General features: G+C 35.9%; 2 protein-coding genes across 24 annotated transcripts in view; one reads left to right on the top strand and one right to left on the bottom strand.

Annotated features, from left to right (window-relative positions):
• The window catches only part of FUBP1 (far upstream element binding protein 1), a 42,013-nt gene that overhangs the window by 17,206 nt on the left and 963 nt on the right, over positions 1-23,844 (top strand). For 3 of the 14 annotated variants that reach the window (XM_017743473.1, XM_017743470.1, XM_017743467.1), the window contains 2 exons: positions 2,431-2,478; positions 14,954-15,898. In XM_017743473.1, the coding sequence (XP_017598962.1) occupies positions 2,431-2,478; positions 14,954-14,971 (66 nt within the window). In that variant the 3' untranslated portion in view covers positions 14,972-15,898. Of the gene's footprint in view, positions 1-303; positions 5,011-14,953; positions 15,899-20,275; positions 21,074-22,338; positions 23,583-23,844 lie in introns of those variants that run through there. The other 11 variants (XM_008640832.2, XM_017743471.1, XR_001865043.1 and 8 more) reach the window with 10 other exon arrangements.
• The window catches only part of NEXN (nexilin F-actin binding protein), a 23,230-nt gene continuing 5,195 nt past the window's right edge, over positions 5,810-23,844 (bottom strand). For 2 of the 10 annotated variants that reach the window (XM_017743462.1, XM_017743463.1), the window contains exons 2-14: positions 21,472-21,553; positions 20,205-20,396; positions 19,982-20,063; positions 19,747-19,895; positions 18,324-18,365; positions 17,015-17,209; positions 16,762-16,935; positions 14,240-14,425; positions 10,130-10,330; positions 8,596-8,817; positions 7,333-7,518; positions 6,400-6,757; positions 5,810-6,291 (exon numbers count right to left, since the gene is read on the bottom strand). In XM_017743462.1, the coding sequence (XP_017598951.1) occupies positions 6,278-6,291; positions 6,400-6,757; positions 7,333-7,518; positions 8,596-8,817; positions 10,130-10,330; positions 14,240-14,425; positions 16,762-16,935; positions 17,015-17,209; positions 18,324-18,365; positions 19,747-19,895; positions 19,982-20,063; positions 20,205-20,396; positions 21,472-21,498 (2,028 nt within the window). In that variant the 5' untranslated portion in view covers positions 21,499-21,553 and the 3' untranslated portion in view covers positions 5,810-6,277. Of the gene's footprint in view, positions 6,758-7,332; positions 7,519-8,595; positions 8,818-10,129; positions 10,331-14,239; positions 14,426-16,761; positions 16,936-17,014; positions 17,210-18,323; positions 18,366-19,746; positions 19,896-19,981; positions 20,064-20,204; positions 20,397-21,471; positions 21,554-23,844 lie in introns of all 10 variants that reach the window. The other 8 variants (XM_008640824.2, XM_008640825.2, XM_017743464.1 and 5 more) reach the window with 8 other exon arrangements.

Raw genomic sequence — 23,844 nt, 5'->3', positions numbered from 1 at the left:
CTGCTTTGTTCCTTTGGAGTATGCATCTTTTTTTCTAGCAAAATAGCTATCAGAATAATTAGTAGATGACTGTTTACCTGATAACTTGAGTTCTGTATCTATCCATATGTTTGGTGATTGTTTTTTTTTTTTTTTTTAAAGAAGAAAAACTTTCTCCTCCCAGGGTTTTGAAAATCATGCAAGAAGCCACCACCATTTACATTAACCAATTTTTCTTTCTTAAAGGCTTCACTCCTGAGTTAGCTCAATTTAAAGGATTTTCTTTAACTTTTTGTGTATCTCTTATGTATCTCTTCTGCACAGGGCCAATAATAAGAAGTGGACAATACAGTATTTGCTTCATTGTGTGGGGGAAAAAACCTTTGTTAAATGTATGGATGCAGACGCCTTGATGAAGATCTTAATTTTGGTTAAAAAAATAGTGTTTTTGAAAATGTACAAAATATCTATCACTACTGATAGGAGGTAATATTTCTGTGTAGAAATGAAAAAAATGGTTTGTTTTTAGTATTAGTGTAGATGTACACATTCCAGCAAATGTATTTGCAATTATGTGGTCAATGCTTTGTGATATAAATGTACTTTTTCAATGTATACTTTATCACTTTTAAAATGCCTGTTTTGTGCTTTACAATAAATAATATGAAACCTCCTGTGTCGGTAAGTTGGATATGTGGGTATATGCAGAATTATAGGATTGATTTGCAACGCTGAATCAAGGTACCTGTACACAAATGAGTTGGGTTTTTTCCCCCCCCCCATAAACTTTGTTGAGTTTAAAATCTTGTGATTAGCATGTTTTTCCCCTCTTGCAGAATAGCTGTAGAAGGAGGATCTCTTTCATTCATTGTATTTTGCTGCCTAGCACCAGTAATCTTGATACCTTAATTTTCTTTCTACTTGATTAAAACTGCATGTGTTTAAGAAGATGATCTTTTGGCATACTTCCATTGCATTAACAGTGAAATTTCCTTTTATACATGACCACTGTTTCAGACCTGTGCAGCTGCTATAACAGATAACTTTTGTTTTTAATTGAGTACTTCAAAACTGTTCCTGCATAATTATTTTATGGATTTTTTCAGACTAGTTATAAAACTTGAAAGTGTAATGTGATTAAGCCTTCAGTTTAAAGTAGTCCACTTCAAAATTCAGTGTAGAAAAGTAAATGTGGTAATGCATAGTAGTTACAAAAATTGCATCTGTCCTTAAAACGCTGTTTTGTTTGAGTGGTGGGACTGGTTGAGAACTTCCTGCAGAGCAGATATCTTCTCTTTTTGTAAATATTCAAGTATTTGAATCAACTGATTATTTTTTTATATATACTTGAAACTTCTTATTGCTCTAATGCTCATACTAAAAAGCTGATTCTCTTGAAATCCTGTGTTTGCTCTTTGCATATTTATTGGCTCTTTGCATATATTAGACTACATGCACTACAGTCTGTCTTGCCATTGTCTGTTGAAGTGCAGGTTTGATCCAGCCAGTATAGAACTAGCTCTATAGGGGTGAGGAGGACTGTGCTGTGTATCATCCTTGATTGTTCCTTCAAGGAGCATTGCACTGTAAGTACATCAGAATGACAAATTGATGAACTGCAACAGTATCTTTTTGTCAATGTTCCACATAATGCAAATGCTGTACTTGTGTGATATTATGTTGGAATACAGTGCTGGTATCTTAGGAAATCGTAATTGCTTCTTAATTCAGCAACGTAGGTTTGCTTATATATACATACACATAATCTGAGTTTTGTGGGTAAGTATTCCTGAAACTTTTAGCAATAGCTAAAGAAAATCATGTTTCTGTTTATCTGAGTAAGAGTTTTTTTCATTAGTACTCCTGAGACAGCTGTCATTCAGTGTTTTAAAGTATGCATATCGTAACATTGAAGTCCTTGGAACCACTTGTTAGACAGAGTTGTCTTTGTCTTCAGATAGTTTGCAGATATGTAGTGATGTAGGTATGTTTTAAATAATTCTATGACTGTTAATTGCTTTAATTTTTGGAACACCGTGTTGTTGCTTTGAGAACAAATTTTTTTAGGGTGGCTGCACAGAGAAGTAAAAGTTAAGGCTTGAAAACTGAAGTAGTTTTTTCAGGTAATCAGCAATGTATGTATTGTGCTGTAGAAATAGAAGGAATTATTTTTATCCCTTTTAAAATTAGGACTTATGCTGGTAGCTTGCAAAAGGCTAGGACAGTATTTGCTATCTTTAGTGTAGGGTATTAAGTTTAATAGTTCAGGTATTTTGCATGGTATTTTGTAGATAACCTTACAGAATGGTGCATTTATTATGTACTAAACTGAGCAAAATTAAATTCACTGGATTCTTTATCATTCACAAAATGGAGGCTGTTGATTTTGATTCATTTTAAGGTATAAAATCTTTATTAATTGCAAACAGTGCAATTATTTATACTTCACAGTGCCTTCCCAGACCTTCCACCTTAGGTTCTGCTGCAAAAAAGCAACAGGTAAGCACAACCTAAGGAAGTATATAAATTAATATATTTCAGTACATTAATGTTGTCCCTGTGAGATCTTTGTGGTTGTGTATTGAAAAGCAATCTGCTGCTTCCCCAAATGCATTGTTACTCACGGTTCCATTTGAGTGGAAAATCATAAGTTTTTAAACAACTGTTTCTATTTCTAGGTAAATATGTATTTTTCCTTTTTCTTTTTTTTTAAGAGAAGATTATTAGATTGCAGTAATTGAACTTGATCAGAATAAGTAATTTTTGTTATTTTACCTCACATAGATAATTGTTGCAATTAAAGAATCAAACGCTTTCAAATATGCAGGAATTGCTTCGGTTAGAAATGTCAACAGCCTTCACAAATGTTTTTTTATACTAGGGCACTATTCCCACTTAAACCATAAGACCTAAATGTAAAGAATGACTTCTTGTTGTTATCACTGAACTTGATAACTTGTCTTACAGTTATAGTCTGTTAGTGGAATCTTTAGATAACTTAGTTTGCTTATTCATACTTGACATGGTAGGAAAAGAGGTTTTGGAGTTTGAGATGAGTATGTTTTAACTGAAAAAGCATGAGCACCAGTTAAATCTTAACAGTACAGCAAATAATATTTTATCGCTATAGCAGTCAGTGTATCCTGTTTCTTGATACTTTTAACTGAATTGCTGAATATTTTGATAGTATAAAATGTTAAATGTCTTACAGATGATCTGGTACAGGTTTTTGTTCTGAGCTTTTCTTGTTGGTTTTTTTTAGCTTAACATAAAGCAGCATCTATTTGGTTTTTTTGTTCATTATTCTGTTTCTGAAATGTGCTGCTCCTCTTTCAAAAGTCCTGCTTATCTGTACATCAAAGAAAAATATTCAAAAATACTGCCTTCATTTTCACACACAGTGCTGAAGATGCTGCAAGCACCAAATCATAGCTCATAGAATCAGGTCCTGAGATAGTTACTACCAGTAAAGAGGAATCCTTTGAGTGTATGCCATTGGTGAGCCGATGAGCATGGACCATAGAAGGGCTCCATGTAGAAGGTAAAATTGGCAAAAGCATAACAGATTTGAAATGTATCCCATACATAATGATGTAGGGTATAATTTTTGTTTTGATCACTCTTCATTCTTTTAAGTATTCTTTGTTTGACCATAAATGTTCCATAATCTGTTAAGTTTTTTAAACTGTGATTTAATAATATAAACCATATATTTTACTTTATATTCTTCTAAACAGCCAAGCTAATTTTTGAACTGAATTAATAGTTGTGCTTCAGTTTCTCAAGCCACTTAGTATTTCATCTGTAGCTTAACATGTAACTTCATTTTTGACATGAGAAAAGGGTAGGTTTGTACCATTTGGATTTTGATACTATGAATTTAGTGTGGGGGTGAGTCATTTGTTCACTTCCTTTTTACATGGTACTTTTTCCTTCAACTGTTACTCCTAAAATATCCTGAACAGTCTTTCAATTGTTAATTTAGCCTGTGGGAGGAGATAAGAGAAGAAAAAGCAGTGTATTGGGATGTTGCTAGTGTGTGGAAGGTGAGATGTTCTTGTGTGTAGCACTTGAGGTGTATTGGCTTCCAGCTTTCTCACTGCGGGGCTTACAGGCATGCTGATTTGTGCAGAGCATAGTGTTTATTTTCCAACTCTGTTTCCAAACTCATAGATCCTGGGCCAACAGTAGATTATTGGAGTTACCCCAGTAGCCAGAAGGTAACAGGTCTTCCATAGAAATGCAGTGAACTTTTCCAAAAGGTGTCTTGAAATGCTTCCTGCTTACCCCACCCTCACCCCTTAGTGTCCCACAGGGAATGTGAAGAGTAAGAGAAGTTTTGAAGGGAAGCATAATGTTCCAAGTAGGAAAAGCATTTTCTTATGCTTTCTGCAGGCTGTACTTCACTAGGACATGGAATAAAATACCAGGTGGATATTTTTTAGTGTAGCTAAATTATAAGTCATCTGTTTCACTTGTCCAGGCAGACAGGATCACGATTCACTTGCACAGCCTATCTTGAAGTATTTCATCTTTTTACTAGTGGTGTTTTATTGGATGGTAGAAACTGTTTCTCCCCTGTTCTCTTCGGAAGTAATTCTTCAGTTTTCCATTGCATGCTAAAAGCTTTTCCATTTTGCTTTTTTTTCTGGAAGTGGGGGGAGGAAGGGAGGACTGGGCTTTTCAGAAAGCATACAATTGACAGGATTCCCTCTTCCCTAGTAATAGCTTATGAAACTCTTGTGTATGCACAAATATTTCTCTTGCGTGCATGTGAAATGCCTTTTCGTCCTGAGAAAAGTGTTCTCTGCAGAAACTACCCGTGTGTAAACAGAAGATTGGCTTTAAAAGGCAACTGTGATGGGAACAGTGTCTTAGGGAGATGCAGCTTGGACTTGAGGTAAATTGAATGCTTTACAAAAATGTGGTTTTGAGCTTGCATTGACATTGTATGTAATATGGGTACACATTAACTGTATAATGGTTTTTGTATGGTTTTTCTCAATAAATGTAAACTGATGAATAATAATAGCAATGGTTTTGTCTTTTTTTGCTCCTATCCCTGCCTTTGTTATTTTGAAATAACAGCTTCAGAGGAAGAAATATTGTAGCAACCTGTACTTTGTGAATGAATATCACCCACAAGAAATTAAGTAAAATATTTATATGGTTATTAGGGTAAATACTAGTTCAAAGCATCATGCAGCTTGTTGCCATTTTTTTATTGAGGCAGAAGAGTGACTTTGAGTAGGTAACAGTACAAAGAAAGTCAGCAGATTTAACCACAGGAAGATTTCTTTTTGAAAAGACTGCATACATTTAACTTACTGCAGCTTAGCTTGCCTTTATGTCAAGGCCTATACACATGTACTTTAATTTAAAATGTGACTATTTTTTTGTAAAGTTACTCCTCCGGAAGCTTAATCTGAATGGTTCAGATGGTGTTAGCAGAGTGACATGAATGTTGATGTCAGGAGGTGTTAGAGAAAAATAGTAGCCTTAAGAAGACAGTGTTTAGAGATGTGGCAGTAAATTTACTGCGTTAAGATTGAGAAAACAGGCACTTTATGAAAATAATTTTCTTAAAGCTTGTTTTTTACCACCTTAAAATATGAGCCAATCATAGATGTCACCACCTGTTCCCATGCCATTTAATCAATGAAAAAAACCCAAGTTTTACAAGCAAGTGTTGGTACTTTGAAGACTACTACAAACCTAAGGGAGATATGTTTTTATTTGAGATGATCAGCTGCATAGGTCTATCAGAGCAGAACAGTTTCAATGCAAGCCCATTTTAAAACAAAAGAAGTAATGCTCCTTGAAGCAGTGATGAGCAGTTATGTCATCTTTTATTCTTCAAAAATAGTACACTTGGGTTTTTGAAAATCATCAATAAGTATTTCCTTTGCCAGTTCAGTGCCTCTGGGATAAAGTAAAACAGCTTAAACATTTAGTGCTCATGCAAGATACACCAGTAGATTGACACTACTACACAAGTTTCCAGATCATGTATTCAGCTTTATTCTGTTACACAACAGTTGGTCTTCAAATGCTGGAGCACTATGGTAATTCAGCTTTTTCCTTTAGTTGATCTTTCATACATTGATTTCTTCTTTTTAGCCTTTGATACTAATTTTCGCATTTAGTAGGGAACTCTCACAATTTGAAGGGTGTTCTTATCTGATGCAGGAATGACAAATCAATGCACATCCTTGCTTTCTTTAGTTGGCCCCATCAGAGAAAGAGATAATGCAGTAAGAAAGTTGAGGGGAAGAAAGATTCCAGCTAAAGTAGAGCATTAGTAGTCATCAGCTAGGAGACAGAAAAAGGGTTAAGAGAGACAGGTAGTTAGATTTTCATAACAGGAAAGATGCAAGAAGACTATTTGGGAATTAAGCAAATTAAAATGCTAGCTCTTACTTTCAATGGTGAGAATACAGGTGCTAGCAGCTGAGCCTCTGTTGTTGACTGCTTTACACATATATTCTCCTTCATCTTCTGGGAAGGTTTCTGGCAAGTAAAGGCAGTAGGTTTCTCCTCTTTCAATGTATTGATAGTCCTCAGAGTCCTGCAACATTTCCCCTTCAAACCACCATGTAACTTCAGGTTTTGGTTCTCCAGTAATTTTAACTGTAAATCTCACTGGCTCGCCATCAACTACTGATGTGTTTTTCAGTGACTTCTTGAACCAAGGAGCTCCAGATCGAGCTTGATCCTCATCTTCACAAGTAGAACCATTAACAATGCTTCCCTCTTCTTCTTCTTCCTCTTCCCTTTTCTGTTTTAAAATAAGTTGATTTAGAGCATATAAAGTGGCAATAGCACTATGACTGCTAGTGATAACATACTTGATTACAAGTTACTGTGTTTCTGAGAAGGGGAAATTCCACATCTGTCCTCACTATGTAACAATGCACCCAATCTGGATATGCCACAGACAGTAAAATGCATTTTAATGAGGCTGGAATGTTAGTGTAGAATACAGGCATGAATGTCAATTCCATCTTCACGTTATTCAAGGGATGACATGACCTTTCTTCGCAGTGTCTCATACTCTTCTGCAAGTGTTCAGGCCAGGTTGGATGGAGCTTTGAGCAACCTGATCTAATGGGAGGTGTCCCTGGCTACATCAGGGGATGTAGATGATCTTTAAGGTTCCTTCAACCCAAACCATTCCTTCTTATTATGGGCAGTATGTGAAAACACCAAAAGCAATTTTATATTATTGCAACAATTCCTAGCACCTGCTAGAAGGAGTAAAACATTCCTTTTTGTATCTGGTAGTGTTGCCAACAGTGGTAAGCTAAGTTAAATGACACTTATGACTGGAGAATATTATTTTGCAATTTATACCTTCTGTAATGCTGCGTCAATTTCTTTTTGTTCAAACTGCATGCGTAGTAATTTCTGTTCCTCAATCCTCCTCTGCTCCTCTTCTTCTCTGGCTCTTGCCATTTGCTCAAAACGAGCCTTCATGTTTACTTTGTGAGTAAATGGAGCCTCAGATTTCTTGGCCGGTGTCACGTCTACGTCATCATCCTTGGGGGAAAAAAATAATTAAAAACAGGACTTAACTGTTACTTATTACCTTTATCATATATATGATAATAAAACTAGTTTTGTGTTCCCAGAGGTTTTTTTAACTGAGCAAAGCCACACAGAAACATGGGTTTTTTTCAGAAGTTTGTTTAATGAGTGTAGGGTAAGTCTCGTAATAGTTCATCTCAGGGATAGGACAAGATTTTGGCAAAAGAATTTCAAAAATCATAGGTAAAAAAAATATTCCTAAAGTTTTATTGATATAGAAATTGAGCACTTCCTGGCAATTGTAAATCCTCAGTGACTGGAGTTTTATGCCATTGATACGAGCATAGGTTCAACACCTAACATGGTTGACCTCATGAAAACAATTCGTGTCAATCACTAAGTTAAAAGCTCAAAAATAGGACAGGCTTTGAGCTGATGCTGAACTGACTGTTGTGGAAAAGAGCCAGAATGGGGCTCAGATCAGGCTTGGTACCGTTAAAATTTTATGCTCCGTCTACAAAAGTTCACACTGGGCTCATGGGTCACAGGCCAGTTTGTCGATGGGCTACACTGACAGCTCCATTTCTTGGGGTTTCCCCTCTGAAAAACTCAAGATACATGACAGAGACTTGATCTTCAAATGGTATTGTTTGAGTTTGGTAATTGAATTTTTTATTCAATTCATGCAGTAGAGAATGAATTAGGACTTCAGAAGGAGAAGCAATTCAAGTGATGATTAATAGGTAATTCTCAGATACAGATGTTTTAAACCCTCAGACTGGCAGGTTTCAGATTAAGATGCTGAATTGAGGGCTTTGAGCAGAAAAGCAGATCTCTGCTTGACCAATGACTGATAATAAACTGGTGCTGTTTCTTTTAGGGATGCTGAGGTGTGATATCCTTAAGCATCCAAAGGAGGGAAGAGGAAAGAAGGGAAAACATAATTTTGGAAACAGCAAAATTTGATGAAAGCAGCAGCATTGCCTACTCCTGGATCATTAGTGTGCTGTCCTGGATCATTAGTGTGCTGTCCTGGATCATTAGTGTGCTGGTTAAGTGTATCATTAACATACACAGAATGGAACTTACCTCTTGAAATTTTTCAGCTTCCCTTTCTCTTATTTCTTCATCCATTGCTCTTCTCTTTGCTCGCTCTTCTTCAATCTTCTTCTGTATTTCTTCTTGAGACAATTGTCCTATTTTTTCAAACTTGCTTTTTAAGTTCTTTGCCTGAATAGAACCGCTTCTTTTTAGCTTCATTAATTCTTCATATTCTTTGCTTAGCTCAAAAGTTTCAGACTCTTCTTCCAGCTGTTAAGAAATTACAGAATGTTTAAGATGGAAAATGCCCTCGTTATTTTTATTACCTGTTCTCCCCACAGATGGTATAATTCAATACATTACAGTTCTCTTAGTTATTTGAAATCAGTACAGAGACCTTTCCCCTCTAATTTATTTTTTCCTTGCTATCTCATGATGAATGCGTTTGTATCATAACTAGATAGAGTTTAAAGTATCTTGCTTGAATATGCCCTTTGTTCAAGGGTGGCTGTCAATAAACTGCCCTTCGCAGACTCAGAAAACCAGACACTGACCAATACAAAAAACTTGCTTACCCAGAATACAGAATTCACTTCTATTTACTTGCAATATGAAGTAATCCTCTAAAATACAGCTGTTTTGTTAAATAAAAAAATACTGCCTTTTAAATCTTTTTTTAATTCAATAAAAAGTAAATGACATTTCAGGATGTCGTGGCTGGAAAAGAAAGGGCAGTTGTGGGTCCTGCAGTCAAACCACATCTGAAGTTAAAATTACTGATATTTTTCTCCCTCCTTTTATGACCTCTGACTGATTGTAAAGATGTACATGCATTTTAGCTGGATGTCCCTGTCCCTGCTTCCCCAGGATTACTTGAGAACATCACAAGCTAGAGACTTTATTACTTGCTCAAGCTTTGCAACAAACATAATAAATTAATGCAGTTCTCCTTAACATTCAAAAGGGAATAATAAAGAATTGCCACCCACAGCCAAACTGAAGTGTAGAGTTCATGAATGTGATGTTTTGAACATTGGGGATGTAAAGCAGATTTTGTGTGTGATTTTTAAAATCATCTGTGACAGTCTTCAAACCCTTGATACCAATCATAAAAAAGTTGAGCACATTGTATTTCTTTTCTCATTAGATAGCACAGTATTTCCCTGTAGAAAAGCAAGAATTTTTCACTTTCCTACTTTTATTTTTGTATTGTCTTTTGGGAACTAGATATTTCTGTTATCCCAATATCATAAATACTATCTAATCATTTTAGTAATACTCCAGAATTTTCAGAAATTACTGCAAAACCAAGTTACACATTTGTAACTGTAGTTACTTCTAAGGTGGCAAGGGATAAACACATTTTCCTGGTAGATTAGTGATAAAAATATCCTTATATACAATGTTTTAAAAGTAAGGCTTTCTATTTTTCTTTTCCTTTTTCATAATGTTGAATGTATTAATTTAAAATTCCTTTTAAAGGAATTTTTATTTACAGTCTCAAACTTTGAGATTTTAGTAATAAACTGATCTATTTTATTTTTATTCAGAGCATGCTTAACGTATCGTTTGATGTACAAACCTGTCCCATTTCTTGTCTCAGCTGTTGAAATTCTTGCCTTTCCATTTCCAACTTTTGCCTACGCTCTTCTTCTGTGCGCCTCTTTTCTTCTTCCATTTTTTGTCTCAGCAACTCCTCAAAATTAATTTCCAGTTTACCAGGTATGAGAGATTCTTGAGAAAAGGTTTTAAACATTTCTGGTGATTCATCATCCAGCACCTGCTGGAAATTCAGAGCATTAATTATATCTGTGATGAAATCACAGCACTATTCAGACACTTCTGGTACTTAAAGATAAGGGACTGCTTTGTTACATCTGCTCCAGTACAGAAAGGTGCACTGTGCCAATGTGGGTATTCCTCTAATGTTGTGGGAGGGAGTGATTTGGGGGGGGTTGTGTTTGACTTTAACTAAATGCTAAACTTTTATAATGAAGATGAAGGTGGTTTTTTAAAAAGCGGTATTTTCCCTCTGCGTGGGAGGATGCCCTCTAAATGGACCTTTAGGACCTGAAGCAATTCATTCTTGTTTACTTCAGACTATCATTAGACAAAATGTTTGTGTTAAAATGTCATTGCTCTTAATGCTGAAGTACATTTATCTGTAATCTTTTTTTAAGCATTCTGAATTACATTCCTGTTCTAAAGCAGTATTAGTATTCCCATTAAGGATAACTGAACAGAACGTTCAGAAGAAGCTCTTCTTTGTGCACAAATTGTTATGCTAAGTTTTGTGGTCAGTTTATTGGTTTATACACCCACCTGCAAGGGTTTCCTCCTTTCCCTATCCTTGTCTGGCTTCAGAGCAGGGTTAGGCTTGGTTGGCATTAGGAGCAGCTGGCCTATCTTTTAGAGTAATTCATAAGATAGTAGGGCCTAGGAAAGGCAGTTTTCATTACTTCCAAAGCAGGAAGTATAAGAACTAGTATTTTATCAGATGGAATGTGTTGAAGTACTAAAATACGAAGCTCAAAACTACAAAAGCAGCCAGTAGTGACAGTGAGTTATGCAGGAATTTTTAAAGTAAGTTTGTGATAAAACTTAAATTAATGTATGTTTGTGCATGTAACTATATAAACTTATTAACAGAGATTGTCTCAACAGGAATGTTCTGTAGGTAAAGGTGAAGTGTACTGATCAGGAGGGTGATACGGCTTATGGCACTATTTAATCATGTTTGAAAAGCCTTGTGGCAAACCTGGAAAAGCTCAATGTGCCCTAAGTTGTAGGCATTTCCAACAGCAGTAATCAGTTGAATGCTGAAGTAATTAAAGGGGCAGCATTTCCATTTGAGAAAGTGTTCTGACTATAAAGGGACAGAAAATAGACATTTGGCACTACTATTTATTGCTACTTACTGCCATTGTAACCCACACTTTTTAGTGCTGTTGGTGTCATCTTGGTTCATACCACCCTCTTGACTTACTTTGGCCCATATCTTTATTTGCCATAGTTCTTTCAGTAGTTTTTTAGCCCAATTGCACTCAAATTCTATTCACTACAGCTGTTACTCAGATTTTCCCTCTGAGTAAGCTTACAATTGGACTTCAGCACCACCATTCCTTCCATTCTTCATCTGTTTTGTGTAATACGAGCATATTTGTTGAAATTGTGTTGTGGAGAAGTGAAGTCAAAAAACAAAGCTGTGAACTCTTTCCTCAAGTGAAAACTTTAGTGATGCTGCATAGTTTTTAGAAGCTACCTGTCACTAAGTTAGCAAAGAAACATGAAAGGCTCTTGCTGGTGATGCATTAGTTCATGAGCTCATCACTTCAAGAACATACTGAACCTGAGTGATCAGGAGAAGCATCAATTCAGAATTTGCCCATAAGTGCTTGAAAGCTGTGCTTGTGAGCAAGCACTAGCAGCTGTCTCTGTATTTCTGACTTAGTTATGAAAAGACAGTGAGCCACCTTCTCCCTGGCTAAAAACCCAAAGATTCAGCTGAGTTGTGTGATGTACAAAACCCCTGTGATTAGGTCAGTAAATATTTTAGCCATGCTTTTTTTTCCTGCAAAGTGGAAATGGTTGGTTGTGAGAACCATTCCTGTAACAACCATGGTTTGCAACACAGTCAGTAAATATTCAGAGGGCAAACGGGGAAATAATTTTTTTTATTTGTGCTAAGACAGGTTGTTTTTGCAGTCTCTATTAGAAAAGTACTGTTGGGGACGAAAGATGATTGCATCAGTGTAAAAGTGATCACACTAGTCCTGGGGAGCATGGAAATAGCACAAGGAAGTGTGAAATAGGGAGATCCAAAAGGAGGTGGCATTTGTGTTTTCCAGCCACAATACTACCATTTCTCTGTGTGTATACTTCCAAAACTAAATTAAAATGAAGGAACAGTAAAAAGTTCCTAGAATAACAGCTTAATGTACATTTTTTACTGTCTTTAAAAGAGAGGACTATTACATTTTTAAACATTTTAGGACATATCTGCATTACTGCTACATTTTGTAGCCATGGAAAATAAGGAAAACTGTTACAAGTAGTAGAAAATGTAGTATTTGTATTCAGGATGCTACTTAACAGAGAACTTTCAAGTACATAAATGCTGAAAATGTATTTCAGTAATTTTTTCAATTACTAGCCACTTTCACTGTCTGCAGGTAGAGTAGTCACAGTCTCTGTGCTGCATCTGATGGATTGAACCCTGTTTCTTTCCTGGACAGTTGAGTTTAGTTTCTTGCTACACTGAGGCCAAAAAAGACTTTCTCAAGAAAGCAGGAAAAAACAGAAGCAGCACATACTTTCTGTGCTTCCTTTAGTGCTCTACTGCCTTTTCATAAAAATTGTAGTGGCAGAAGTCTCCAGTAGTATTCTTTTGTTTTGGGGGTATTTTTAAATGTTTTTAGGTTCTATTTTCTTTCTTTGGAGATACAGACAGACACTATTTTTCTGTGCAGTATAAAATTAAATTTACATTGTAGCTTCTCTAGGTAGTCTTTCAGCAAACAGGTCTTATCTTTGGCCCAATTTCCAGGCAGAGGGAGCCCTGGCAGCAATATGAGTACTCATACAAAGTTTTCATCTCTCTCACAAGTATTGCTTTGAGTGATTAAGAAAATGTTATTGGGCATGCAGTTGGTCTTTCCCAATTCAATCACAGAGGGCAATGGAGAGAGATGCTACCAGATGACTGGGTTATTCCACAGTTCTAGATTGGCACATCCTGCCTTGCCTTTTGAAACAAGCACTACTTAGTTCTAGTTTATATTTGTGTCATTTAATACTGTATTTGCTGATGTCCACCAAGAAGTAACTGGCTTATACCCAAAAGCCTGCTGAATCTTGGAGGGGTTGGAGTAAGTATGAAGACCACAGTTTAAAGCACTGTGGCTATTTTTTTTTTAAATATAAATAATAGTTGCCACCCTCTGAAACTGGGCATCTTTCTCTGCTTTCAGGTAGCATGTATGTGAGTCCTAAGCCCCTGAAAATTTGTCTCCAGTACAATCCTAACTCACACTTTAGAAGTCCTTGCATATGACAGAAATCTGTATTTGTCAAGGGAAGATAGTATTGCAAAGTGTTCTAATGGTAAACACCACAAGTTATTTTTTGTTTTTCTCTGAACAAGCATTAAAAACATCAAGGAGCTGGGTTCAACCTTCTTAATTTTTCCTCCCTAAAGAGCCACAGATTTGTGGCTCTTGCAGTGAGCATTGTACTTGCAGATTTGTACTTGCAGTGAGCATTTTTCTACTATGCCATTAATTGTGATTTAGCAGTGAGAGATGATTGGTGGACACTGTCTAAAGGTAGGGAGATAAACATGGAGATATAAAAGAATTTGCTCTCCCAGAAAAATCCAAACCAACAAACCCTTCTTGTGAAAACGTTTCACTTCCCAAGTTTGTTTCATCTAGCATAATAATACTCACTGGATATAATACCTGGTTTTGACTAAATTATCTGAAATTCTCTCTAGGCTTTCTGTGAGGAGGGATTGTTCTCTGATGATTTTGGGTAGTTTACCCTATTACCTTCTAATAAATAGTAAGGTGAACTAATTAATGAAGGAGTGGAAGCATGTATTCCTAACCTTTATTTAAAGCTTTTTCCCAGCTTCTTTCCAGTTTGCGATTTAGGTAAAAATTAAAGTTTGTGCTAAACCAAAATACCATACCATGTTCTTCCTTGCTTCAGCAAATGCTCTTTTCTCCTCTTCTATGCGTCGTCGTGCATCCTCTTCTGCTTTCCTCTTTTCCTCTTCTCTCCTCTGTCTTTCTATCTCCTCAAAACTGAGTCTGAGTTTACCAGGGCGGAATTCTTTAACAGTGTTTTCAGATTCTTCATCACCACCTTCATTTATCTTAAGGAGAATAGGGAGAGGAAAACATAAAAAGCATTTACCCGAACAAAAAGGTATCCTTTACAGTAAATAAATACTCTATTCCTTTCTGATCTTTTATAAATACTGCTTTCTCCTTGGGGGAAAAAAAATGTATCAAGAGTTAGGTTCCTATGAGAAACATTTTAATCTTTGTTCTAGCTGGGTGGGGAGAAAAGAAATTTTCAGTGTCCTACATGCAGCTTTTATAATTTCAAAAAATCTGTTGAGTGTGTAATTCAAAGAAAAATGTGTTATCAGGAAGAGGCTGGACAATTAAGTACATACTTTATGGTCTCATTGTTGGATCATTTACTGTAAATCACTCTCTATTCACTTCATTTACATCACTTTCATAGACATTTATACCATCAAGTCTTTTTGTTTGTATAGAAATTGTTTTCATCAGTGCACCAGTTAAAGAAATGCTGTAGAGTCTTATAGCAAAACTGAATCAATTAGTATTTTGCTGTTATTCCAGACTGAGATTTTTGTTTCTTTTCCTTTTAGACATTTAATCATCACTGAAGGAAAGGAATTGAGATACTCTGATCTCTTCACTATAGCTTCTGTCCAGTGAACACTCACCTGCTAAGAGAAGCCTGTGGTTTGCAAACTGCAATCAAGAACCCCTTTCAGAGGACATCCCAGAGTACTTTATCTGTTAGTGGAGGAAGTAGACTGGGAACTGTCAGAGTACTGATAATCCAGATCTCTATACTGTGAGCAGCCCTGGGACTGGTAGGTGGGGTAGCCCATTAGGGAATTAGAGAAATCTTTTATTTTATTTGAAATTCATAAGGGAAAAAAATTAAAGAATTGAAGAAAATTAACTGCTGAATTCTTAAGAAAAATGTTTACTTCAAATTTTGACAGCCACTGGTCAGCAAGTACAGCTGCATGTTAGAAAATTTCTTTTGATGTGGAGAATTTGTACATTATTTCACATTACTTGATAAATAAATGCATTAACATAAGGAAGAGAGATGTGAACTAATGTTCAGTTAGAACACCTAAGTGACTTCATGAAGTTCACTCTCCTTCAGTTTCTTCCCTCTTCTACTTCACTAGAATCCTTTGCCCGACCCCAAACAAAAAGGAAAAAAGTGCATTATTGACATAATGGCAAAGTTATTGGTGTGAAACAACAGTGATTTATTGGAGGTGGAGATGAAGAAGTAAACAATTTGGGCATCTGCCTAAACCTAGAACTCTCTCAATATGGACCACTTGGGAATTCGTTTGTTTCAGCTTTCTAGAAGTTCTGTGGTGTTGGTTTGGTTTGTTTCTGTGGAATATAAATGTTTTGAATGTTTTTGAAATATAATCAAAACAGTCATCTAGAGCTGTTTTTCCAAGACTGTTCATGCATAATTATACTCTGTTGAAGCTAGCAAATTCCTATAAATAATATTTTCCAAGTTTTTATGTAAGATTAAAATCTCATTTCTTGTTGATCTTGTTTGTATGTGAATTTTGTATGTGAATTAACAAAGTCATAGTGATCATGACTGAACAGGGGAAAAGTATTCAAATACTTCAAAAACGCTATTGGAACTGGAGTATGGTAAAGTGAGGAAATACAGAACTAAACTATCTGGTTATCTTAGGTTAATACAAAGTGTATGATTCCTTCAATATGATCAAAGAACAAACTATAGTGAGGTCTTTTTATAGCTGATCTAATACAACTCTGACTTATGATAAAGAACACATATGGAGGCAGTTTTCCAAGTAATATAAAACAGGATCTGTGAGCTGCATTTCGACAATTGGGGGGACTTTATCTAGTAATTTATAGTATGTTGTTGTTTATGTCAGTACATACAAGAGAGCTGATCTTTATTAGCCTTTCTTCATAAGAGGAGAGTTGTAATTGATGTATATCTTTATCACATTTACAAATAAATATGGGGATAAGAAATAGCATTCTGTTACTATGGAACATTTGCATCAAAAACTGGTTACTGAATCACCTGCAGCACTACTTCAGAACAAAACAGCCAGCTACTCATCTCCTTGAAGGCTTATAGCTTAAGATATTAGAGAGTGTAGATAGAAAACCTACTACGTTGCTGACAAAATCAAAACACCTGTATTTCTTGGGTTTACTGAAAGAATCTCTAAAGTATTATGCCAGTGCGGTTACTGAGTTAGAGCACAGGTCAAAAATGTCTTTCAAAAATTCATTTTTGGACTCTTAACAGTTGGAAATAAAGTTAAGGAATAAGAAAAAAGAAAAATCACATACAGGAAAGAATGCAAAAGCATATCCTATATGCAAATTCTGTACCAACATGAGCATAACTTGTACTTACCATTCGCTGTCTGGCTTCTTCAAAGGCCCGTTTTTCCTCTTCCAAACGCTGCCTTGCTTCTTCCTCTGCTTGCCGCCTTTGATTCTCCTGTCTTTGTCTTTCCAGTTCTTCAAATGTGACTTTCAGCTTACCAGGAGACAGAGGCTCTTGAGTTTCACTGTTTTCATTTTCACCCTGTGTAAGAAAAATGAAATGGTCGTATCTTAAGCCAATAAATATCTATTATATAGGTGGTTGTGGATGACTGGTTTACCTTGACAAATGAAAGGCACTTGGATTCCTTAAGGAATTGGTTTTGTTCCTCATATTTTAGCTTCATCTCTTCATCCTGTGTCTTTCTTTGTTCTGCTCTCTCCTTCCCTGTGTTCTCAGAGTTTATTTTCGTCTTCCCAGGTGTCCTGGTGCTTTTTACAGGCACTACTGTAACTAGCAGTGAATCATCCCCTTCCTGTCCAAAAAGATATTTATTATATTTTCATGAAACTTGACTTCTAGATAAACTCATTTCTTAATGAAATTGATGTTTTAACCTGTGTGCACAAAGCTTCCAAAAGATTTACTTGTGTTGAGTATTAACCACAAGAATAAATCTATCTGCCTGTGGCAGTCACTAGTTTTCTTCTAATAGCTGAAGAGTATCAAGACTGAATTATATTTTAAACATAACTTCTGGCAAATTCCTTGACTTCTTTATAGATTTTCATTAACAGTTAGCTATAAAAACTCAAGGTTTGGAAAAGAACAACTTTGAATAGACAGCAATTGTAACCACACTCTACTTCCAGTCTTTACATTTATTATGTAAATGATAATAAACTGCAGCTGGAATAAGCCAATACTTCAATAGAGAAATATATAATTTTTAATTTCTAATATACAATTTGTCAGGTAGAGTAATTGTTTTTTGAAGGATGTTGCTGCTTCACATCTATTTTTACAACTTATTTGCCAAAATATATTTTACCCATATTTTTTCATACTGTTGAGTAAGTTAAAACTGATGAAATTGGGGGTTTAAGTTTTTTCTTTCCAAAACTGTAGTAGGAGTGTGATTTTCTTGTGTTAGTGAAAGACAATAGGACCTTTGGTCCCAGCTTTTGAAATTGAACATTTATTTGCAAGACTTAAAACTCATATGGTAAATTAGTAAAAAAATTTAAAAGGTTACTGAGTGAGGTGTTTAAACATCTGCATATTGTCGGAATCCCCCTTTAATTTCAAGTTTAAGGCAAAGAGCTTTTAAGATAATTCTTTGCAAAGCCAGAGGACTTAAAAGTATCATTCTCAACAGATATCAAATAATTCTGGTGGCTTTGAATATTTACATTTTAGATGTTTTTAACTAACCACAAAGTATTCATAGTCCAGGCTGTTTCAGACTTCAAGATACTGATTTCAAGTACAGATATAGTTCCATAAACATTAAAAATTTGTTAGCTCCTTGGTTGAACTTTAATTAGGTATTTATGTGCTGTTTTCTAAGTTTTCCCAACCCAAATTACAATAATAGAACAAAGTGAATAAAAATGTAGGTGAACATTTCTTTAAAAAAATCTGATTACCTCAGCTGCTGATTCAGTTCCCGTATTGTTAAAGTCATCAATCTATTAAATGAGAATTTCATAGGATTACATTAATTTGGCTCTTTGCCTTAGAGTTGCAAGCATAGAACTGGAAATTCTTTTTGTATCAGTGATATGTATGTAGCACGTAAATTCACAGAGATGGTAATGACAGAACCTCTGTTGGAATACTTCAGATAGGTCAGCTTGTCGAGGAAGAGGCAACAAGACATAAAACATCCCACACAAAGTCTGCTAAAGCATTCCCAACACAGTGTTGAACCAAGAACAGTACTTGAGTTGTCCATTCTTCATTTAAATATTGCAGAATTGTGTAAAAAAAAGAAATGTTTTAAAAAAATCTAAAGCAAAGGTATTGATTATTTCTGATTCAAGTGACATTGTCTTCCCCTCAACTTCTGAAAAAAGCCTAATGCTGTGCTTACTTCCTATTGTGTGTCTATGTTATGGTCTAAAACTCACACAGTTTTAAAAATTCTATGTGTATGTACTTCTGCCTTGCAGGTTAGGTTAAATATATGCTAGATGCAATGCCAATTAAAGTACAGTTTTAACAATGTTAGAAATTCTAGTAGAAAACACTGTCCAAGAACTGACTTCTCCTATAGCACTGTTTTTCATTTCTTACAACAAATTCACACCTGAATGAAGTACTACTATAATTTGGTTAAATAGAAATTTGCCTATGTATTTAGTCTGTCATTTAAATGTTTACTCTTACTGCAGTATTTGCAGCACTGAAGAAAACTTGCAAAAGGAATTAAGTTTGATATCCGTTCACAAAATTCTACAAAAGACAGAATTTGCTTTACTGGCATCAACGAAAGTTGGGAGTCTGTTCATATATATATATATATATATATGTATATATATGCAATGATGATTCACAAAATGGCAAAGGAATAAAACATGATCTGGATCTTCATGATTTATGATTTTTACTGCATTAGTACTGCATTAGTGTCTTCTCATTTTTGCCTGCCAGTGGCATTTTCTACTACTTCTTGCTTGCCTTAGTTCACGTATCACTGAACTGTATTCACTAATTTATAAGCAAAGGTTGTCTAAAGTAAGAGTTGATAAAATCCAAGAAACATTTTCAAATTAATTTAGTAAACTCACATGCATATGACAACAAAATTTGTGCCTGGTTCCTACCAGGTTTATGCCTGCCCAGTTTCATCTGTAACTCAATTTTAGAGCTTAAAAGCAATTTGGTACTGTAAAGAAATGAAGACTCTCTGAACATTATAGCTCACTTCCACCCCACTGAGCATCTCCCATGTAAATCATGGAAATCACTACTATCAGAAATCTTAAGGTCTAATCTTTCTGATCAATACAAAACATTTTTCACGTTTTTTGTAATTACATCCTGACTGTTGTGGTCAGATGAACGTACCTCCTGTGCCTTTTTTGCTAATTCTCTTTGAATTTTTCTTTTCTCGATCATATCTTGTTCAATTCTGCGCTTTCTTTCTTCTTCCGTTCTTTTTCTTTCTTCTTCTTGCCTTTGCTTCTCCATTTCTTCAAACTTGCCTTTAACAGTTCCTGTGGACATGAAATGCACAGCTGAGCAGTTCCATCTCATACTTACCCAGTGAACTCTGTGGCCTTGAAAGTCAGGCCTCTCTTACCTATTAGCTTTGGAACATAACCCTTTTCTATTTTAGATAGTTTGGTGTCATCGTCTTCATCAGATCCAAGCAGTTCTTTCATCTAGTTGATGAAACACAGAAAGAAAACCGTCTTTATAACTTAAATGAAACCCCAATATTACTGTCTTAAAATAATGTAAATAGATTTTCGGATATAATATTAAGTATTAAAATAACATAAAATATTAGCAAAGAAAATAACCTCCTGCTTTCTCCTGTTCCATTCTCTCTCTCTAACATATTGTTCTTTTCTTCTTTGCTTTTCATCTCTAGATCTCCTTTGATTTCTTTCTTCCCTTGCTTTCTGCATAGCTTCAAATTTATCCTTTACATCACCCTTGTGAAGCTTGGGCACATAGGACTTTTGGACGGGTTTAGATGAAGAAAGCAGAATCTTGGTGAAGATATAGAAGAAATGAAGATAAGAAAAAGAAAGTTGAAACAGATGGATAGAAATAATCTGATAGTTGGATTAGAAAGAATGTAAGAACATAAAACAGAAATGCAATTGATATTTTGAACTTTGTGCCACAAGCCATCATCAGTTAAGCATCATTGTATTTGTTCATAAACAGTCATAAATACTAAAATATCCAAAACAATATTCAGCATTATATTAAACTATTAAATTAGATACAGATTTATATTGTTGCTTTCAATCTTAAGCAAACACCAAAGAGATTCTCTGCCCCTAACATTTAAAAGGGATATAAAGACATAGATGTATAATACAATATGTATGGGAGTTTTTCTGCAACACGTCACCAGCCGTCTGTAGTTTTTAAATAAGCAGTAATATTTCTTAAGTTAAAACTTCCAATACATTATGTGCTTACTTTTTTACTATTTAGAGAAAACCAGAAGCCCAGTGATTTTATGTTACGAAGTGCAAAGATCACTGGACTATCAGGGCTCTGATGCTGATATAACAAATGGACACTGCTTTGCCAGTGATTACTCTGTGGGTGTCCAAACACCAAAGGTTCCCGCTTTCAGAACTACTGTGAAGTTTTCTCTTTTTACAGTGATGACAACGGGAATGTTCTCAATAAAGTAATACTGAGAAAACTGGCTAAAAACGTTCCATGTTTCATATTTTTCCACCTACACCAGAAGTTTTTGTTCCTGCTACTCAGTAAGTCTATATAGAAGAAGAAAGTAGCCTTATATATTTACATTTTAGAATCATGCAAATGTTACCCAGAATTTCGCCACCAACATTTAAAGCTTCTTCATATTTCGTTGCCTTTATTTTGTCCTCCTCCTTCATGTTTTTCTAATAAGAACATAATTCACATATTCCATCAATCTTATGCTACTTACAAGTCCCCTTTCATTGTCTAAAAATAGTGGCAATACCAGCAGACTTCCAGAATAATTGTCTTTTACAATTATTTCTAATTCTTATTTTTGCAAGCATCAGTTGTAAATTATTACATTGCCTTGATTACTTTAAAATTGGTACATACCTCAGTTTTCTGTGCAATGTCATTCATGGTTACTGTATTGTGCTCTGCACCTGGTGTGTTTAAGATGGCTTTCAGTTTCTACCTGAAAGAAACAGTTGTCATTATATTCCTTTCTTTTCCTTTTAAATGATGCTTTAACCATCTTCCTGTAAATAAGTTTGCATAGGCTGAAATTGATGTATCACAATTTCACTTGGTCCTCTGAGGCTTTTGAAGACATGAATAGGTTCTAAGTATGCCACAGTAATTAAAAGAACAAGCTTATGATTCACTATTCATGCTCATAACTCCTCTGTATAGTCCTAGGTATTGGGTTTTAATTTCCATTTAAAAAAACTAACAACTTGGAGCCAAACTCTGGCTGCCCTGGCTGGTTGTTGCAAAGCTGCTGTTCCCGGTGCTCAGGGCAGCAGAAGGAATGTCCCCGCAGCTCCGGGCCGAGCTGTGAGCCGGGGCTGCGACTGCAGGAGCTTTGCCAGAGCTCCGGCCAGGAGCCCCCGGCCTCCCCGCGCTGCTGCTTCGCCCTTGTGCGGCTGCAGGAGGAGAGATGGGCCGGGGGAGCCACCTGCGTGTCACTGCCGCAGCCGCATCTCCGGCCCGCGGCAAGGCTCTGCCCTTCACCCAACGCACGGCTACAAAGTAATGCTTTCCCTTCCCCGAGGGCTGTTCTCCAGGGAAAAGTAGTGCTAAAAACTATGAAATGGGATAGGTAAGCCACATACAGATAAAGTATTTATATAATTTGTGATCTGGAAATTGCATAGCATTTTTTAAAGGAAAATTGTTAGAAATTTTAAAGTACACTCTTTACTAGGAAACTAACAGAAAGGCACTTTTTCTTCTTTTTTCTTTTCTTTTAAACTTCAGATCTATCAGAGCTTGTGAGAGGAAGGAAATCATGACATGACTCCAGTGCTACTGCTGTCCGTATTGTATCGATCCTCTGAGTCCCAGGAAAGCCTAAAAACTCAGTGTGCCAAACATGGTAAAAATAAGGGCTCAAAGATTCGAAGGAAAAATGCTGCAAAAGTAGCTTACCACTGGAAGGGACTTCTCACTTGTCGTTTAGAGGAACTGAAGTCAGGGATTTTCATGATATGGAAAGCTAAACTCTTATTCTTCAAATTCTCTAATTCTTAATTGCAAACAGATTATGAACACAGAAACATTTATGTGGTTTTAAAAATAATTAATATTAAGAGTTGTTTTCATGTAAACTCTTCAAAAATACACCAGCATCACCAATGGTCACCAGCACTGCTGTAGCTTTGCAGATAGAATGGGATTCTAAGATATCATGGGATGTTTTTCCCAATGAAAGCAGTCACAACATATGAAGCAAGAGCATTTAGCTGCCAACGCTTGCCCTGATTTACAAATTCTAAACTCTTCAAATTTGGCTTCAACAGGGATGTTCTGGAGAGCACTTTGGTGTTCCCTTTCAACAAGTTAGTATGGAAAGTCACACCACCCCCACCCCACTCCCTCATTTGTAGACTGATAGGAATCCAAGGCATCTCAGTTTCTCACTTGTGAACACATGAACATATAATCACTAAGTGGCAGTTCCTATTGAGATTGTTTCAGGTCAGCAATAGCATGTTAGAATTGTGTGGAGTCTAGAAAGGCAAGTAATTGCATCAGCATTCTGTAGCCTCAGGGTCCCTATAGGCTTTACCATACACTTGTACACTGTGCAGGATTTGCACATCTTTATAAGCTTTAGCTGATTTCTATGCATATAAGTAAAATCTGCACTGTGATCAGTATAACCTTAAAACTACTTAAAATCTTTTGACTTCTGTATTTTCATAAGCAGGTCTTAGAGACAGTTCTCTGATCTCTTCTTTTGCTACTCCGTTCTTTTAATGGCTCCTTCCCTACTTGGGGCTGGCAACCTTTAGCCTTGTACTTTACAAACAGCAGCTGACTCAAAGGTTTACTGCAGGAACCCATCAGAAAACAAAGGATTGTCATGAGCTGGTGCAATCCTTGCTTTGAAGTAGCCTGGGACATAGAGACCTTTTACCCTTGACATGGTGCTGGAGCAGAGAAGGAAGACTCAAAGATAATCTGCCACAAGAAATTCTGTTTCACCTCAACCCCTCAAGGTAAGGTTACCACTAATCTTGACCACAGCAGTGTACCCCATAGACAGGGCTACATCCTAAAGTCATTTGAAAACTGACTATTCCAAAGTCTGGTTTATTACGTGCAATTAATTGTAAGAAGATTATATTCATGAGTCAAGACTTTGTCTTGAACCTTTCTGATAGCTCCAATTTCCTGAACCTCTTAACAGTGGGATAACAAATCTCAAATTTTCCCTAAAAGTGTGAATGTTGGAAGAAATTTTCTTTGCAAATTCCTGCT

Source organism: Corvus brachyrhynchos, unplaced genomic scaffold (genome assembly GCF_000691975.1).
Source record: "Corvus brachyrhynchos isolate BGI_N302 unplaced genomic scaffold, ASM69197v1 scaffold48, whole genome shotgun sequence".
Classification (NCBI taxonomy): Eukaryota; Metazoa; Chordata; class Aves; order Passeriformes; family Corvidae; genus Corvus; species Corvus brachyrhynchos.
The sequence above is the reverse complement of the archived record's forward strand: the minus strand, read 5'-3'. Positions and strand labels throughout refer to the sequence as shown.